The sequence below is a fragment of the Bombina bombina genome, chromosome 8, assembly GCF_027579735.1.
Source record: "Bombina bombina isolate aBomBom1 chromosome 8, aBomBom1.pri, whole genome shotgun sequence".
In the NCBI taxonomy this organism is placed as follows: Eukaryota; Metazoa; Chordata; class Amphibia; order Anura; family Bombinatoridae; genus Bombina; species Bombina bombina.
This window is the reverse complement of record NC_069506.1, coordinates 14,926,635-14,947,279: the sequence shown is the minus strand read 5'-3', so window position 1 is coordinate 14,947,279 and position 20,645 is coordinate 14,926,635. Positions and strand designations below refer to the sequence as shown.

The 20,645-nt window shown below is 33.2% G+C and overlaps 1 protein-coding gene across 1 annotated transcript; it reads right to left on the bottom strand.

Annotated features, from left to right (window-relative positions):
* Positions 1–509: 509 nt before the first annotated feature.
* On the bottom strand, positions 510–19,291 carry LOC128638267 (placenta-expressed transcript 1 protein). The gene is made up of 6 exons (XM_053690132.1): positions 19,059–19,291; positions 14,970–15,162; positions 13,234–13,289; positions 12,285–12,326; positions 2,890–2,922; positions 510–1,994 (listed from the first exon to the last, which is right to left on the bottom strand). Exons 1-6 carry the CDS (start codon positions 19,237–19,239, stop codon positions 1,879–1,881), a joined length of 621 nt encoding a protein of 206 aa, XP_053546107.1. The 5' UTR covers positions 19,240–19,291; the 3' UTR covers positions 510–1,878.
* Positions 19,292–20,645: the final 1,354 nt, after the last annotated feature.

Genomic DNA, 20,645 nt, shown 5'->3' with positions numbered 1-20,645 from the left:
GTATTGGATTTTTTTTTAAAATAATTTTATTAGATAGTGTTATGAGTGTAACTGTACTTAAAAAGCATTTCTGGTGTGTTTTGTGACACTTTTATTATTGGAGTGTAACAGTTAACCAGACGTGTTAAATGTAATTGCACTCAAGCGATCACGTTTACTTGTAATATGCGCACTCCTTTCTATGCGTGCAAACATCTGTGATAAACCAGATATCACTTGCACGCAACTGTTAGCGCACCACTCGTAATGTGGCCGTATATGTTGACTCGCTATTAGCCATCAAGCAAATATGCTCATGCATTCTCTAGTACAGTTTCTGATTGGCTCTATTTGCCAATCAATAGTACGTTAAGTTAAGAATTAAGAAGATAAAAAGTGTTGCAAAGTTTTATCACTTCACCAGTCAGAAAAACACCCTCTTGAAGAACATACCCATTGCTTAATTAAAAATCCTACTTTATTTGTAAACAACAGTATAACCGACAAAATGAAAGATAAACACAGAAGAATATAAAGATGCATTTCTTTATTAAAGATATATAATTTACATGCATGCCTTAATAAAATATACATTTATCATTTCATTTAAAAAGTTTTGACATATATTGTGTCTATTCCAAGAGCTATTTTGCATACAATGTTTTTATATGACTAGTGCAAAACATTAAGTGCTTCTTTGTGGGAACAAATCCTTAATTTCATTCTTTGGTATTAGTAACATTATGGATAATATTAACCAATATCTACATAATATAACCAATATCTACAGATTTTATCCCATATATTATTAAGTTATAATTAGTGTTCATGTCTGGGAAGAACACTTCCTGTTTTCCCACTAATATTACTTAATAAGAAATTTCACCAACAAAAAATAATAATTGTGTATGCGTGTGTGTGTGAATGTGTATATGCTTTTAATCTAGCTTGTGCTGGCAAGAGAGTGCCAGACTTTTCTATGTGTTGTGTTAATAATTTTGTTATTTTCACTATTGACTTTGCACTCAGTCTTGTCTGAGGTTATTTGCCTAAGTCCCTGAAAGCTGTGCAGCTGTCTGAGAGTGCTGGTGAGCACCCACGGCTGTGAGTTTTGCGTGGTAATAGGATGTGTACCCAGTCTGGTTTGAGTACATGTGCCTATTACCATTTGGCCAAATGTTGTAACTAACTTTTCCATTTTGCTTTTAATCTAGCTGTGTGCTTGTGAGAGAGTGCCAGACTTTCTATGTGTTAAATATATATATATACACACACCTTTTTATTATATATAACATGTACATAATAGCAACCAGATCAGACATACACTTTATATTAATCTATGCAATTTTCAATCTTTAGTGCAGTCATTTTAGATTCTACAAATTAACTAAGACCAAGATGAGTAAAATGTTTTCTGGTTTTTGTCTGCTGTAGCAGTTACTCATTTTGGAAAGGCGTTTGTTGCCTCAGTCACTTTTTGCCACAATATTCCAGAGACAAACGTTGCTGTCATCGTGTTATGTTTGCAACAATTCTGTCACAGTAATGGGCCATTTTTAAACAATTTGGACAAAGTGATGTATTATGCGTTAGTGGAAGTTGTAAGAGTCAGGTCTCTGGCTTACAGTTAGGAGTATAGTTAAGGTTAAGATTGTTGACAAAGTTTACTTTTTTATGATATAAGTAGAAGGAATTGTTGAACTTAAAGTTTGTTTAATTGATTATGTGCCACATTCTTGGGCTGACCCATGAGAGTGGCATTTTGCATCTTGATAACAAAGACCCTGGTTCTTTATAGCCATAGTGCTAGCTAACTTAGTTTATGCAATACATAACATATGAATGATTCCACATTTCCCCCAACGGTAAAAATCCATAATGATGTCCAGTAAATCCCCTTTACAATAAGGTTTTGCTTGTGATGAAAAGCAGACCGACTGTCTGAACTAAGGCAAACAACGTGGAACATGATTGTTGTGCAGAGACTGCATTTGTAGTTTGTGGAATAGTAGTAACTGCCAAAAAAAAAGAAAAAAAGTTAGCATTTTTTAAATAAAGGAAATTGTATAAATTAAAGGCACAGGAAACTCACATTTTTTTCTTTCATGATTCAGACAGAGAATACAATTTTAAATAACTTTCCAATTTACTTTTATTATCTAATTTGTTTCATTCTCTTGGTATCATTTGTTGAAGGAGCAGCAATGCACTAATGGTTTCTAACTGAACACATGGGTGAGCCAATCACAATCAAAATATATATATGCAGCCACCAATCAACAGCTAGAACCTAGGTTCTCTGCTGCTCCTGAGCTTGCCTAGATAAACCTTTCAGCAAAGGAAAACAAGAGAAGGAAGCAAATTAAATAATAGAAGTAAATTGGAAAGTTATTTAAAATTGTATTCTCTGTCTAAATCATTAAATAAAATATTTGGGTTTCATGTCCCTTTAAGACATTGGTGCTGCCTTTTGTAAAATACTTTATATGCACATTTAAACGTTAAATATTACAGCTTTAAAGGTCAGGATAATTTTATATACTTTGTAGCTAAAGTTAACTTCAATCAGCTTCACAAAAACTTTAGAAGTCTGACCATTTATCTTTTTAGGGGTTAAACATCAGTTAACATTTACTTTAGAAAGAGAACATTTCAGAAAAATCTCTATGAGACTGAGTATACAATCACACCTGTCTATGTCTGCACATGCATGAATGGCTGTGTGTACGTGCACACCTGTCTATGTCTTCACATGCATGTATGGCTGTGTGTTCATGCAAGCTTGCTTATGTATGCACGTGCATGTATGGCTGTGTGTACATGCACACCTGTTTATATCTGCACGTGCACATCTTTGTCATAACTGCATTAAAAGCTCCTTGTGTAACAATGCTGCATATGTCAACTAACCTGTAGAGTTTGGGTTGAGAGTCGAATCTGGAGCTAAAATAAAAAATAGTAAACATTTAGTTACATTTAGTTACACTTAATTACACTTAGTTACATTTAATTACACTTAGTTACACAGTTACATTTAGTTACACTTATTTACACTTCTTTACACTTAGTTACATTTAGTTACACTTAGTTACATTTAGTTACATTTAGTTACATCTAGTTACATTTAGTTACATTTAGTTACATCTAGTTACATTTAGTAACACTTAGTTACATTTAGTTATATCTAGTTACACTTAGTTACATTAAGTTATATCTAGTTACATTTAGTTACATTTAGTTACATTTAGTTACATCTAGTTACATTTAGTTATATCTAGTTACACTTAATTACATTAAGTTACACTTAGTTACACTTAGTTACATTTAGTTACAATTAGTTACATTTAGTTACATTCAGTTCCGTTTAGTTACATTTAGTTATATCTAGTTACACTTAGTTACAAAATATCATTTTACCATTGTGATAACATTCTGTTTATATAGATCACCTGGTAACATTTTCAAAATCTATCATTAGACAAATATCTAAGCAAAAAAAAAAAGTAATGACAAACCAATATACATTCTATAAAACATACAAATAAAAACATCTGAAAAACGTTTTATTTCCCTTCTAACCTTAAAATGGAGCAAATATGATGATTTTATTGTTGCTCTGTTTCTTGCATATAACTATGTGTTTACCCCTGCTAAGGAGTTAAACACACACACATATATATATATATATATATATATATATATATATATATATATATATATATATATATATATATATATATATATATATAGTTATCCCAAGAGCAGCAATGCACTACTGGGAAATAGCTGTGCACTTCTCATGAACCAATGATATGAGGTATTACCAGCTAGTTACCTAGGCATGCTTTTCAGAAAAGAAACCAAGAGAACTAAGTACATAGGATTACAAGTGAATTTAAAAGTTGTTGTTAAATGCTCTACCTGAATCAGTAACATTTAGTTTGGACTTTACAGTCTCTTTAGGTATTTTTGTTATACATTTGGGTTAGTTTTAACCCCTTTGATGCTAGAGAGATAACAATACAATGCATTGTGTTGCTAACCTCTCTTCTATCCTAGAGGTAACAAACATTCGGCTAGATTACGAGTTCGGCGTTAGCCTTAAAAAGAAACGTTAAGGGGTCCTAATGCTGCTTTTTAACGCCCGCTGGTATTACGAGTCTCACCTCTCACTTTTCTTCTGCAACTTTTCCATACCGCAAATCCCCTTACGTCAATTGCGTATCCTATCTTTTTAATGGGATTTGCCTAACGCTGGTATTATAAGTCTTGGAGAAAGTGAGCGGTAGAGCCTCTATCTCCAAGACTCCTACCGCATATAAAAGTCAGTAGTTAAGATTTTTATGGACTAACGCCGGAACATAAAGCTCTTAACTAAAGTGCTAAAAAGTACACTAGCACCCATAAACTACCTATTAACCCCTAAACCGAGGCCCCCCCCACATTGCAAACACTATAATAAAATGATTTAACCACTAATCTGCCGACCGGACATCGCCGCCACCTACATTATACCTATGAACCCCTAATCTGCTACCCCTAACATCGCCAACACCTACATTATATTTATTAACCCCTAATCTGCCGTCCCCAATGTCGCCGCCACCTAACTACAATTATTAACCCCTAATCTGCCGACCGGACATCACCGCCACTATAATAAATGTATTAACCCCTAAACTGCTGCACTCCCGCCCCGCAAACACTATAAAATTTGTTATTAACCCCTAATCTGCCGTCCCTAACATCGCCGCCACCTACCTACAATTATTAACCCCTAATCTGCCGCCCCCAACGTCGCCGCTACTATATTAAATTTATTAAACCCTAAACCTAAGTCTAACCCTAACCCTAACACCCCCCTAACTTAAATCTATTTTTAATAATTCTAAATAAAATTACTATAATTAAATAAATTATTCCTATTTAAAACTAAATACTTACCTATAAAATAAACTCTAATATAGCTACAATATAACTAATAGTTACATTGTAGCTATTTTAGGATTTATTTTTATTTTACAGGCAAGTTTGTATTTATTTTAACTAGGCACAATAGTTATTAAATAGTTATTAACTATTTAATAACTACCTAGCTAAAATAAATACAAAAGTACCTGTAAAATAAACCCTAACCTAAGTTACAATTACACCTAACACTACTCTATAATTAAATGAATTACCTAAACTACCTACAATTAAATACAATTAAATTAAATAAACTAAATTACGAAAAAAAAAACACTACATTACAGAAAATAAAATAGAAATTACAATATTTTAAACTAATTACACAATCCCCCTAATAAAATAAAAAAGTCCCCCAAAATAATAAAATTCCCTACCCTACACTTAATTACAAATAGCCCTTAAAAGGGCCTTTTGCGGGGCATTGCCCCAAAGTAATCAGCTCTTTAACCAGCCCTTAAAAGGGCTTTTTGCGGGGCATTGCCCCAAAGTAATACCTGTAAAAAAAAATACAATCCCACCCCAACATTACAACCCACCACCCACACACCCCTACTCTAAAACCCACCCGATCCCCCCTTAAAAAAACCTAACACTACCCCATTGAAGATCACCCTACCTTGAACCATCTTCACCCAGCCGGGCACCAATGGTCATCCGATGGGGCAGAAGAGGACATCCGGACCAGCAGAAGTCTTCATCCTATCCGGGCAGAAGAGGACATTCGGACTGGCAGACATCTTCATCCAAGCGGCATCTTCTATCTTCATCCATCTGACGAGGAACGGCTCCATCTTGAAGACCTCCGGCGTGGAACATCCTTCTAGGCCGACGACTACCCGACGAATGGCTGGTCCTTTAAATGACGTCATCCAAGATGGCGCCCCTCGAATTCCGATTGGCTGATAGGATCAGCCAATCGGAATTAAGGTAGGAAAAATCCGATTGGTTGATTTAATCAGCCAATCGGATTGAAGTTCAATCCGATTGGCTGATTGGATCGGCCAATAGAATGCAAGGTCAATTCTATTGGTTGATCCAATCAGCCAATTGGATTGAACTTCAATCCGATTGGCTGACTAAATAAACCAATCAGATTTTTCCTACCTTAATTCCGATTGGCTGATTGAATCCTATCAGCCAATCGGAATTCGAAGGACGCCATCTTGGATGACGTTATTTAAAGGAATATTCATTCATCGTTAGTCCGTCAGCCTAGAAGGATGTTCCACGCCGGAGGTCTTCAAGATGGAGCCGTTCCTCGTCGGATGGATGAAGATAGAAGATGTCACTTGGATGAAGACGTCTGCCGGTCCGGATGTCCTCTTCTGCCCGGATAGGATGAAGACTTCTGCCATTCCGGATGTCCTCTTCTGCCCCATCGGAAGACCATTGGTGCCCGGCTGGGTGAAGACGGCTCAAGGTAGGGTGATCTTCAATGGGGTAGTGTTAGGTTTTTTTAAGGGGGGATCGGGTGGGTTTTAGAGTAGGGGTGTGTGGGTGGTGGGTTGTAATGTTGGGGAGGTATTGTATTTCTTTTTTTTACAGGTAAAAGAGCTGATTACTTTGGGGCAATGCCCCGCAAAAGGCCCTTTTAAGGGCTATTTGTAATTTAGTGTAGGGTAGGGAATTTTATTATTTTGGGGGACTTTTTTATTTTATTTTATTAGGGGGATTAGATTAGGTGTAATTAGTTTAAAATATTGTAATTTCTTTTTTTATTTTCTGTAATTTAGTGTTTGTTTTTTTCTGTAATTTAGTTTATTTAATTTAATTTTATTTAATTGTAGGTAGTTTAGGTAATTCATTTAATTATAGAGTAGTGTTAGGTGTAATTGTAACTTAGGTTAGGGTTTATTTTACAGGTACTTTTGTATTTATTTTAGCTAGGTAGTTATTAAATAGTTAATAACTATTTAATAACTATTGTGCCTAGTTAAAATAAATACAAACTTGCCTGTAAAATAAAAATAAACCCAAAGCTAGCTACAATGTAACTATTAGTTATATTGTAGCTATATTAGGGTTTATTTTATAGGTAAGCATTTAGTTTTAAATAGGAATAATTTATTTAATTATAGTAATTTTATTTAGATTTATTAAAAATAGATTTAAGTAAGGGGGTGTTAGGGTTAGGGTTAGACTTAGGTTTAGGGGTTAATATATTTAACCCCTTAAGGACAAGGCCATTTTTCAATTTCTTTCCCTTAAGGACCAAGGCTATTTTTACATTTCTGCGGTGTTTGTGTTTAGCTGCAATTTCCCTCTTACTCATTTACTGTACCCACACATATTATATACCGTTTTTCTCGCCATTAAATGGACTTTCTAAAGACACCATTATTTTCATCATATTTTACAATTTACCATAAAAAAAATTATAAAATATGATGAAAAAATGGAAAAAAACACACGTTTTCTAACTTTGACCCCCAAAATCTGTTGCACATCTACAACCACCAAAAAACACCCATGCTAAATAGTTTCTAAATTTTGTCCTGAGTTTAGAAATACCCAATGTTTACATGTTCTTTGCTTTTTTTGTAAGTTATAGGGCAATAAGTACAAATACCACTTTGCTATTTCCAAACCATTTTTTTTCAAAATAAGCGATAGTTATATTAGAACACTGATATCTGTCTGGAATCCCTGAATATCCCTTGACATGTATATTTTTTTTTTAGTAGACATCCCAAAGTATTGATCTAGGCCCATTTTGGTATATTTCATGCCACCATTTTACCGCCAAATGCGATCAAATAAATAAAATTGTTCACTTTTTCACAAACTTTTTCACAAATATCAGGTTTCTCACTGAAATTGTTTACAAACAACTTGTGCAATTATGGCACAAATGGTTGTAAATGCTTCTCTGGGATCCCCTTTGTTTAGAAATAGCAGACATATATGGCTTTGGCGTTGCTTTTTGGTAATTAGAAGGCCGCTAAATGCCGCTGCGCACCAAACTTGTATTATGCCCAGCAGTGACAGGGTTAATTAGGTAGCTTGTAGGGAGCTTGCAGGGTTAATTTTAGCTTTAGTGTAGAAATCAGCCTCCCACCTGACACATCCCACCCCCTGATCCCTCCCAAACAGCTCTCTTCCCTCCCCCACCCCACAATTTTCCCCGCCATCTTAAGTACTGGCAGAAAGTCTGCCAGTACTAAAATAAAAGTTTTAATTTGTTTTTTTTATTATTTAAAAAAATAATAATGATATTCTGCTGTGTAGGATCCCCCCCTTAGCCCCCAACCTGCCTGATCCCCCCCAAAGAGCTCTCTAACCCTCCCCCCACTAACTATTAGTAACCATTTTGGGTACTGGCAGCTGTCTGCCAGTACCCACTTTGCAAAATAACTTTTTTATTTTTTATTTAAACCTAACATTTTCTGTAGTGTAGCTGCCCCCCTCCATACCCTACACCCTCCCCCTCCCAGATCACCCCCAGATCACTCCTTGATCACCCCTCCACCCCACCACCCTCTTCCAGCCCAAAAAAAATTTCACATAATTGTGTTAGATCGCGATCGCGATCGCGCGCGCGCGCACGCGCGATCGCGAACGCGCACCCACCCCTCACCTTCAGCGCGCGCTCCCGCGCGCACCCGGCATAGTGAACAGCCGGAAGGAAGTTCCCCAGTGATGGGCCACCCACCCACCTCCCTGCAATGGCTCCCACCCACCCACCTCCCTGCAATGGCTCCCACCCACCAACGATCAGGCACCATCACTGGCCGATGCAGAGAGGGCCACAGAGTGGCTCTCTCTGCATCGGTGTGCCTAAAAAGGTATTGCAGTGATGCCTCAATATTGAGGCATCACTGCAATACCTTGAAAGCGGCTGGAAGCGATCAGGATCGCTTCCAGTCGCTTGAAACCCTTAACGACGTACAGGGTACGTCTCTGGTCTTTAAAGACCAGTTTGTGTAAGACGTACCCTGTACGACATGTGTCGTTAAGGGGTTAATATAGTAGCGGCGACGTTGGGGGCGGCAGATTAGGGGTTAATAATTGTAGGTAGGTGGCGGCGACGTTGGGGGCGGCAGATTAGGGGTTAATAACTATAATCTAGGTGTCGGCGATGTTAGGGGCACGAGCACGTTTTAGCCAGCTTACCGCTACCGTAAGCAACGCTGGTATTACAGTGAGAAGTGGCACTAGATTTGCTCAACGCTCACTTTTCTGAGGCTAACACAGCCATTCAGAAAACTTGTAATACCATTGTTGTTTAAAGGGAGCGCTGGAAAAAAAAGGCTTGTTAGCAATGCAAGTTTTTACAGACAAAACTCGTAATCTAGCCGATTTTCTGTTGAATTGATGCAGACAATTTGTGGGCATCATTAGCTACAATGCAGCTCTGATATTTGACAGCTGTCACATAACTGTAAAAGAGATATTATCTACAAAATCATAAAACAGTGTTATAATTTGATATTCTACACAATAATAACACTTTATCCTAAAGAGTCATTTTATGCTAGAAAACAACAAATAAATAAGTACTAGATTATGATTTGAGCGCAAAATATCGCTTACGCAAAAGCAATATTTGCTCTCAACTGAGTATATCCAGCGCATGCAAATGTGCGCTGGTATTACAAGTGCAATGCATGGAATCAGTGTGCTCACTAGACTGTGCTTCTATAGTCTCCAATGAGAACAGCATGAGAACTAGCACCGTGAAGGGGGTAAATAGCGCAGCAATGGGCAGCAGATCTTAAATAAATATGTATATGCTTATATACATATATATTTATGTGTTAATATATGTATATACTCATATTAACATATAAATATATATCTATTTAAGCATATACTGTACATATATATTTATGTGTTACAATGTGTATATACTCATATTAACACATAAATATATATCTATATAAGCATATACTGTACATATATATTTATGTGTTACTATGTGTATATACTCATATTAACACATAAATATATATCTATATAAGCATATACTGTACATATATATTTATGTGTTACAATGTGTATATACTCATATTAACACATAAATATATATCTATATAAGCATATACTGTACATATATATTTATGTGTTACTATGTGTATATACTCATATTAACACATAAATATATATCTATATAAGCATATATATATATATATATATATATATATATATATATATATATATATATATTTATGTGTTTCTATATGTATATACTCATATTAACACATAAATATATATCTATATAAGCATATATATATATATATATATATATATTTATGTGTTACTATATGTATATACTCATATTAACACATAAATATATATCTATATAAGCATATATATATATATATATATATATATATATATATATATATATTTATGTGTTACTATATGTATATACTTATATTAACACATAAATATATATCTATATAAGCATATATATATATATATATATATATATATATATATATTTATGTGTTACTATATGTATATACTCATATTAACACATAAATATATAGCTATATAAGTATATATATATATATATATATATATATATATATATATATATATATATGTGTGTGTTACTATATGTATATACTCATATTAACACACACACACATATATATATATATATACTGTATATCTATTTAAGCATATACATATATATTTATGTGTTACTATGTGTATATAGTCAAATTAACACATCAATATATATCTATTTAAGCATATACATATATATTTATGTGTTACTATGTGTATATAGTCAAATTAACACATCAATATATATCTATTTAAGCATATACATATATATTTATGTGTTACTATGTGTATATACATATATATTTATGTGTTACTATGTGTATATACATATATATTTATGTGTTACTATGTGTATATACGTATATATTTATGTGTTACTATGTGTATATACATATATATTTATGTGTTAGTATGTGTATATACATATATATTTATGTGTTATTATGTGTATATACATATATATTTATGTGTTACTATGTGTATATACAGATATATTTATGTGTTAGTATGTGTATATACATATATATTTATGTGTTAGTATGTGTATATACATATATATTTATGTGTTACTATGTGTATATACAGATATATTTATGTGTTAGTATGTGTATATACATATATATTTATGTGTTACTATGTGTATATACATATATATTTATGTGTTACTATGTGTATATACATATATATTTATGTGTTATTATGTTTATATACATATATATTTATGTGTTAGTATGTGTATATACATATATATTTATGTGTTACTATGTGTATATTCATATATATTTATGTGTTACTATGTGTATATACATATATATTTATGTGTTATTATGTGTATATACATATATATTTATGTGTTAGTATGTGTATATACATATATATTTATGTGTTATTATGTGTATATACATATATATTTATGTGTTATTATGTGTATATACATATATATTTATGTGTTAGTATGTGTATATACATATATATTTATGTGTTACTATGTGTATATACATATATATTGATGTGTTACTATGTGTATATACATATATATTTATGTGTTAGTATGTGTATATACATATATATTTATGTGTTAATATGTGTATATACATATATATTTATGTGTTACTATGTGTATATACATATATATTTATGTGTTACTATGTGTATATACATATATATTTATGTGTTACTATGTGTATATATATATATATATATATATATATATATATATATATATATATTTATGTGTTACTATGTGTATATACTCATATTAACACACACACACATATATATATATATATATATATATATATATATATATACTGTATATCTATTTAAGCATATACATATATATTTACTTGGAACACACAGTTCTCATAGACCGCAATTTAAAGTCACTTTTAGGTGTCCTTTTTTCTAACACCCCACATCCACCAACTTCCCCTATTAAAAACTGCTTTATGTAATGCTACAATTTTTATTTTTTATTTAAATACACACCACTGTATTTTGAGGGCATTTGGGGCACATTTATAAAGTGCATAAGCACTATAAAAGTTTTATGAGCACTAATTGCTACTGCAAGCTTGCAGCCATTACTGGCTGGTTATTTATCGCACACCCACAAATGGGCAAATTTCCCCTTTTGCAGGTGGGCAATAAATTAGCACTCCACTTGTAATATAGTCCTAAATGTTTTAGCTGCCAAAGCAGGCTGTGATACATTGCATAACGAGGGGTTAATAGATTTGCTAGCATGTTGAAATGCACTTTAGAAGAGTCAATGTTAATATTATGAAATTATATTATATAAGGAAGGAACTCCAACATACCTTTAGTTGTGGTTTGATTGGTATCAGGTGCTGATGTCACAGCTAAAAAATAAAATTAAAATAAAATAAATGAAAGATTGCCCTGATTCTATGTTTTACGAGAACCAACTGCTACATGTATAGTACATCTGTTTTAAATACATATTCATATCATGCAAGGGATCTCTTTGTTATTAATTATAACCTTCAGATTTAATTTTTACTGATAATCGGAACTCTAAGGGTTACATTTTGCATAATGAGAAATTTCTCTCCAGGGAGAAAAACCCCTAACTCCTAATATCTTTACAAGGCTTGGATTAACTATGGCACAATCATACTTTACTAAATAGCTCTATGGAATACTGAAGCATTATTTTTCTCACTGGTTAGAAATAGCTTGCTATGCAAAATATATTGCTTTTAAATAGAAGCAATTAACAAACTGAAAAGTCCATATTTACTAATAGTTTCTGAATTAGGGGCTATGTTTTGTACAGTGAGAATACAAATCTGATGCATGCTTTTCCTATTTACTAAATCATGTGAGATCTCTTTATAATTAAATATTATCAATGTAAAGAAATAGGTGTTGAAATGACTCTTTCAATGACTTTACCTTAACGTATGATATAAACAACTAGTACATATTTAAGGCACACATATTACCATATATTTTGTCTACTGCAAATTATGATGATTAAACAATGTAATAAATACATAAATAATGAATTAAATCATAAAATGACATACATCAGTCATCAATATTTTCCTAGGAAATACACTATTAAATTATTACTACATTGTATCTGCAATCATTTTATTCATTTCCATACTGGCTATTACATGTATACGTATAGTATTTCCCTTTAAATGTTATTCAGCAGCAAATAACTCTCCAACAGTTTTTAAATGATGTCTCTTTAAATTGAAGAGATTAATGGAAAAACAATATTGAAAGTTAACTTACGTGAACTCAGCACTTCAGAAATCTTGAATAAATCAGTCCCATTTAGGATGCTAGCACTGAAAAGCAAATGTTTGTTTTAGCTGACATGATAGAATTGGTCATTTTTCTCCCTTAAAGGGACATTATAAACTAGATTCTTTCCATAAATGTTTTGTAGATGATCCATTTATTTAGCCAATACAGTTTTTTTGTTTTTTTAAAAAAAGTATAGTTTTGCTTCTTTTTAAATAACTTTGCTCTGATTTTCAGACTCCTAACCAAGCCCCAAAGTTTTAGGAGAATACCATCAGCTACCTTCTCCAGCTTGCTCCTGCTTGTGTAAAGGGTGTTTTCATATGCAGAGGAAGGGGGAGGGGGAATGTCTGCTATTTTCCACTTGCAGTGGGTGCTCCAGTAACCTTTTCAACAGAGCTAAACTGAAAGCTTCTAAGTAAGTTTTAAACAGTTTTATACTGGATTTTTATAACAGTATCTCTGCATATTATTCTTTATAGTAGTGTCTATTATATGCAGTTATATGAAAATTGGTGTATACTGTCCCTTTGAAAATAGATTCGATTGATGCAACTATGGATGTTGGAACACACAAAATTTAAAAATATTATTGCAGGATTATTAATACATTTTTTAAAAAAAATAAGTCTTTGCTTTAAACCATGAGTGTTTTTAGCAGGAATTCATGAGGAATGACTGCTACCAAACCAAAGGACCAAATCTGCCCTATATTTATTTACATATAAACAAAAATACATATGTGTGTGTGTGTTTTATTGTACATATACTGGGAGAGAACAAAGAGAGTCATCAAACTGATGGTAGATAAGCTATAAGCATTTTATAAAACTTATGCGCTCAATTTCTTTTTTAGGTTTGTGTAAGAGATTTGTCAATGTCTCTAAACATTACAAAATATAATAATTAAGCATAAATTATTATTATTGTAAAAATTATAGGAACAGTCTACTTGAAAGTTGTTATTGTTTAAAAAAGATAGATAATCCCTTTATTACCCATTCCCCAGTTTTGCATAACAAACACTGTTATATTAATACACTTTTTACCTCTTTGATTACTTTATATCTAAGCTTCTGCAGACTGCCCCCATATCTCAGTTCTTTTGACAGATTTGCATTTTAGCTAATCAGTGCTGACTCATAAATAACTCCACAAAGTGAGCAAATGTTTTCTATATGGCACATATAAACTAGCACTGTCTAGATTTGAAAAACTGTCAAAATGCCCTGAGATAAAAGGTGCCTTCAAGGGCTTAGAAATAAGTATGAGTTTAAATTTGATTATAAAAGTTAATTGGTAAATTGTTTAAAATGACACGCCCTATCTGATCCATGAGAGTTTAATTTTCACTAGACTGCCCCTTTAGTATAGTGAAATTCAATCTGTTAAAACAAACAAAATAAAAATAGATTAGATTGATGCAACTTTTGATTTACAATGTATCGAATGCAATCAAAATATGCTGTTCAAAAGAAATATGTAGAATTATTCACCATCCCAGAAAACTACATAGAACAAACAACCTCTGGTATATATATACACAGGTGGCCCTCGTTTTACAACGGTTCAATTTACAACCATTCCTTCTGGAACCTAACCCCGGCGTAAACTGAGGGCTACCTGTATATATGGGATGTTCTTGGGAGTTTGCTTTTGTTTTACCATAAAAAACATAACTTTCTTTCTGATGATATTTTATTTATAAATTATATACAACTTACCTTATTGTAACTGAATCCACAGCATTAGCTAAAGTCCAATTTGCAATCAAAGAAGAGTTTTCAGACTTAAAAGGATCATTGAACAAGGGGCTCCCATTACAGTCAGTGTCTCCTGATGACCAGTTCCCCACTTGCATTGAGTTGGCGGTCGCCTGAAGCAAAACGGTAACATTTCCACTTCCAGTAACCGTCACTGTAAATTTTATCCAGAGAAATAGATGAGTCATTCTGTGATACCACAACTGGCTCAGAAACTTCTCCTCAAGAAAAGGAAGGGCCTGACCTTTTTATTATTGCAGTAAAGCTATGTGTAGTGTTGGGTTTTACTATTTATTAATTACTGATATTGTGCTCTTGTCTCGAATGTCCCCAGAATCACATTCATTACTTTATTTATACCTAATTACATGAGGCCCATGCCTAGGGCAGCAGATTTATCGGAGTGGCACGTTATGAGTGCCAGGGTGCCCAGCTGCACAGACCTCATGCCTCTAAGGGGTAAGTGATTCCTTTGTGCATCCTCAGAATGTTCCTATTTACTTTCTTTAGGGTTTCAGGTTTGTTTTCAGGCAAAGCAAACTCATCCATTATCCCTTCCTAACTTGATACACTGGGCCGGATTTAACAAGCAGAAGATGCTGCTTTCTCCACCCGATGTTTCCGGCTAGCCGAAACACTGAAGCTAAGCAGCAGCGGTCGTAAGACTGCTGCTCCGTAACTTGTTTCATGATTCGGGATTGTTCACATCCCCCACTAGAGGTCGATTGGCCACAATTGTGTAGGGGGCGGCATTGCACAAGCATTTCACAAGAAATGCTTGTGCAATGTTAAATGTTGACAGTATAAGCTGTTGGCATTTAGTGATGCTGGGGGGGATATGATTCGCTACAGCAAATCATGTCCGCCCAGCACTTGGTAAATTGGCCCCCATGAGTGCAATTGAGCTGGGTTAACAGAAACTTCTAAGTGGTTAAAGGGTCATTAAACACATCATTGAATCTCTTCATAAACTAACAGAACATTGTAAAACACAGCCAGGCTGGAAAATATCCGTCATACGTAAGTATACGGGGAGATTTAACTGAAAGAGCAACATGCTACACAGTGATTAGTTAACTCTCTCTCTATGTCTCCCACTTTCTCTCTCTCTCCTCTCCCTCTATCTGTCACTATTGTTCTCTCTGTGATTTAGTTTTTCTTGTCCTCCCTCTTTTTCCACCTCTTTCTTTCTCTCGTTCTCCCTCTCTCCCCCTATCCATCTTTCTTATTCTCTCTTTTCTTTTCCTCTATCTCTTTCTGTCATTCTTTATCTCTCTCACTTCCTCTCTCCTTCTCTTTTTCTGCCTCCATCTCTGTCTTTCTCCCCATCTCTCTAATCTTCTCTTTCCCTCTCTATGTCTCTTTTTCACTCTATCTATCTATCTATCTATCTATCTATCTATCTATCTATCTATCTATCTATCTATCTAGTGTGTAGATAGAATACACACACACACACACATATATATATATATATCACTTTTACCTTTATATGATTTCTAAGCTACTATGCTATATTTTTGCATAAAAATGTATAAACCACATCTTTCTTATCTGTATTGGCCCAGACCTGAGAGGTTAAGGAAACTTGGAATTTTAGTCTAATATTAAAGGTATCATCACATACTGTGCTGAACTTTTTCTCTCTCCTTCATTATGTTTTTAGCAATTTGAATACTATCGAACGGCTAATATTTTTGGTGGTCAAATAGGAGGAAATATTGAGAATTTATTTTTAGAATACAATTTGAATATAGGTTACAGAGAAGCAAACACCTGGTACAGGATATCTTGCAGCGTAATGATTCACGCTATGATTTTAATGGAACAAACAATTGTAGCCAAAGTTAAATATTAGCATACGCCTGCCTTAGTATTGATATCTCAAGGTTGTGATATATAATAGATGGAACCGCTGACTATAATTTCTACCACTATTTGCTCAGCTTTTGCAACACAACTTTTATTCATTCATTTATAAAGTGTAATGTCCTCATATAAATGGGTAACAAAAGGGCTTTAATATATTTAAAAAATTAATTCATAAAACATGTCTATCTATCTATCTGTCTGTCTGTCTATCTATCTATCTATCTATCTATCTATCTATCTATCTATCTATCTATCTATCTATCCACCTGTCTGTCTGTCTGTCTGTGTCTATCTATCATCTATCTATTTATTCAAGGAAGACACCAGACTGCAGTTAGCAGTTAGTAAAATGTGCAAAAATATATAAGATAAATTCCGAACATCTTACCTATGAAACTTGCAATTATTTTAAAAAGAACTTTATTTATTACATTCAAACATTTTGTCACTATTGAGTCGTTTCTTTCAGAAATATATATTATCTAGTCCAAATTGAAGAATGAAAAGTAAACTTTATGTGTGTATACAAAGTCTTGTGACATTTTAACTTTTTGTTTATATCACAACAATAGGTAAAAAATGTAAGGTAGTGGAAAATAACTAGAATCTTGTGACACACGGTATTTCCTCTTTTAACCTTGGTCTGTTCCTTAACTCACTCACATAGAATTCCAGAATATAAATTGATTGCTGCAAATTAATAAAGTGACTTTGAGTGGAAAATACCTGACATTGAACTACGCTGGTTACAGATTATCATGTTTCTTTAATGTTGAATATTAGAGAGTTTTTTTTTATAACAAACTACAGAAAAGTGTTTAAATGGTCGCTTGTAAATGTTTTACACTGAAAATTGTGTCCAAAAAGTTCCCTAGAAATGTAGCTCTATTTTTTTCTCAACTATCAGTCTGTACTAATTTTGAAAAACGTGTCGTTCATAATAGTGAGTGTTTTATTATTATTATTAGCAGTAGACGCAGCATTGGCAGTAGTAATAATAATAGTAATAATAATTCATAACAAGAATAGAGGCATATTTTGGTTTTAAAGCTATACAAGAGTATAAATCTGTTTCCTATCAAGCAAACAAATGCCATCTCGCTTGGTTCTCATTAACAGCTGACCTTCTAGACAATAAAGGGACTAACACAGCTCCATATCTGTTCTGACTATTTAAATCCCCCTTTTCCCCACATTGATGTCTCTCTTTATCCCAGTAAGAGCAAACAACATCTTTAATGGGATTACATTGCAAATAAATTCTAGTGACACATTTGACAATTGGGGGGAACTTCTGCATATAACAAGAATCAACTCCACTTGACAGTTCCACAATATCATATACAGCATACAGTATGTTATATATGCGCTAATAAATCTAAATTCAATTCTAGGTAAAATATGTTGCATACAGCAGCTAATAAAACATAAAAAAATTGCACCTGCAGTGTGTAATTTGTGTTACATATATATCAAAATAACAGGAATATTGCTTTGAGCAATGATACTTTTTTTATTGAACTAACTATACATTTATAAGATGACAAGCTTTCGGAAGAGTTCCTTCCTTTTACAAATCTGAAGCAATACTGACTAATTTGATGGAATTTACAGATTATATCTTAAAACATAGGATGGCTAAAAAGACAGAAAGTGTTAAAGAGGTCTGAATGCAGGGGGAGGGAGGAGGGGGTGTTGTAAAAATCATGAGGGGGGTTTAGGAGACAGAGTCAGACAGTCTTGAAAAAGGAAGACATTCCTCCGAAAACTTGTCATCTTATAAATGTATAGTTAGTCCAATAACAAATTATCATTGCTCAATGCAATACTCTTGTTATTTTGATATCTAAATCTCTGGACTAACACGGCTACTCCAATCCAATCAACATGACTATATATATATATATAACATTGTAATAACATTATATAACAACATATAATAATATTGAGGTTTAATGGTTAAACTAACAACTAATATAATAAAGTAATTTTGAATGTTATCATTTACTAGCTCAATAATTCTGATACAGAATTTTGATACAAGTGATCCAAGGGTTCATCATCTAACAAATGATTAATGAATTATATATTATAAAGAAACCAATTCATTTTCATAGCTATGGTCCATCAGAATATGTTCTTAGAATTACAAGTTGTATTAGATTGTCATGTACTCACCTGTGTATGTCTGATTGGCTTGAATTACATTAGGCGACAAACTGATTGTATAGTTCTGGGTGTTATTATTATTATTCTGGGTACCATTCAATATATTGTCACATTGTACATTTTCACTGCAGACTGAATTAATCAATAGTCCAAAGAGAAGGAAAAATGTTGTGGTCTCTGTGAGTGCCATAGTGATGTGAGATTGGGTCCTGAGCAGGTGACAAATATACAGCAACAGAGAAATCCACCCAGTCCCTCTCTGCTTTATACCCAGTTACAGCAATGCAAATTAAGGGCAGGGTAGCAGTGGTATAAGCTGCCCTTTGGACTTTTTGCATCACAGAGCAAGGATATCAATACAGGATGGTGCTATTAACTAGTTAACTGTTTAATATCAACGTATGTACTTCTTAGACCAAAGTAGTAACCTAGTCCCCTGCTTATTCATAGTAAAGGATAAAAAAACCCAGACATTTTTAAAAGGACTTTAAACAAAACACAATAAATACTAAATAGATTGATGTATTTCAAGCAATGATTGGCCTGAAAATAATATGCAGATATCTTTTTAAATACATTAAATGCTTCAATATTAAACAAAAAGTGTAACGTTTTAGTGCCCATAAAGCAATAGGCCCTACCATGTTTTGTTCTCTGCTGAGGACAGATTGAGACACTTATTCATGGATCACTAGAGTATGCAACTAATGGCTGTGCAGAATATAGCAGTGTCTATATAGGAAATTGGAAAGAGTTAAATTACATCAAGGGGAACAATATAAATAACGGAAGTATATTGCAACGTTGTTTTACTATATATAATAAACATTTTTTATTGTGATCTCAAAGTGTTCAGTGTTCCTTTAAAAGAACATGATATCCAAATGTTGAAGCACTAGAAAGTGATTTAGCATAGCTATAAAAAACTGACAAGAAAATATCACCTGAACATCTATATGTAAAAAAAAAGAAGAAGATATTTTACCTCAAAATGTCCTCAGTAACCACATCCCATTGTATATTTTATATAGCCAATCAGGATGCTAGTCCCAGGACTTGCAAGGGAGTGTGCATCTGATGTGTGCATGTTATTTTCCTATTCAGTTTAAGAAGTTTACTATAAATGAGATCACATTAAAGGAACGTGAAGCATCAGCACTAATGAAGCTGATTGGCTGCTTTTTTTAACATGCAGATTGCAGTAGCTGAAGGATAACTGTTCACAGAGCACCTACATTTGGGAGCTGAAGACATTTTGACATAACATTTCTTCCTTTTTTACATAGAGATGTTAATTGATATTTTCTTGTCAGCTTTTTAGCTATGCTACATCATTTTCTATTGAATTAACATATGAGCATTATGTCCCTTTAAACAATCATTCTAATACAGCTGGAAAGGGGTTAAACATACATCTTTAGTCCCCTTTAAAAGCTGCAAGACTTCAGTGGGTCAGCCAATCAGTGGTGGCAGTTTGATTATCCCCACCAATCATCATCTGTGTCGTACTCTGGAGCTGCAAGTTAGAGCATTTGTCTTTTTGCATTTCTATATCTTGTTACACATTAAAGAGACATACACATATAAAAAGGAACC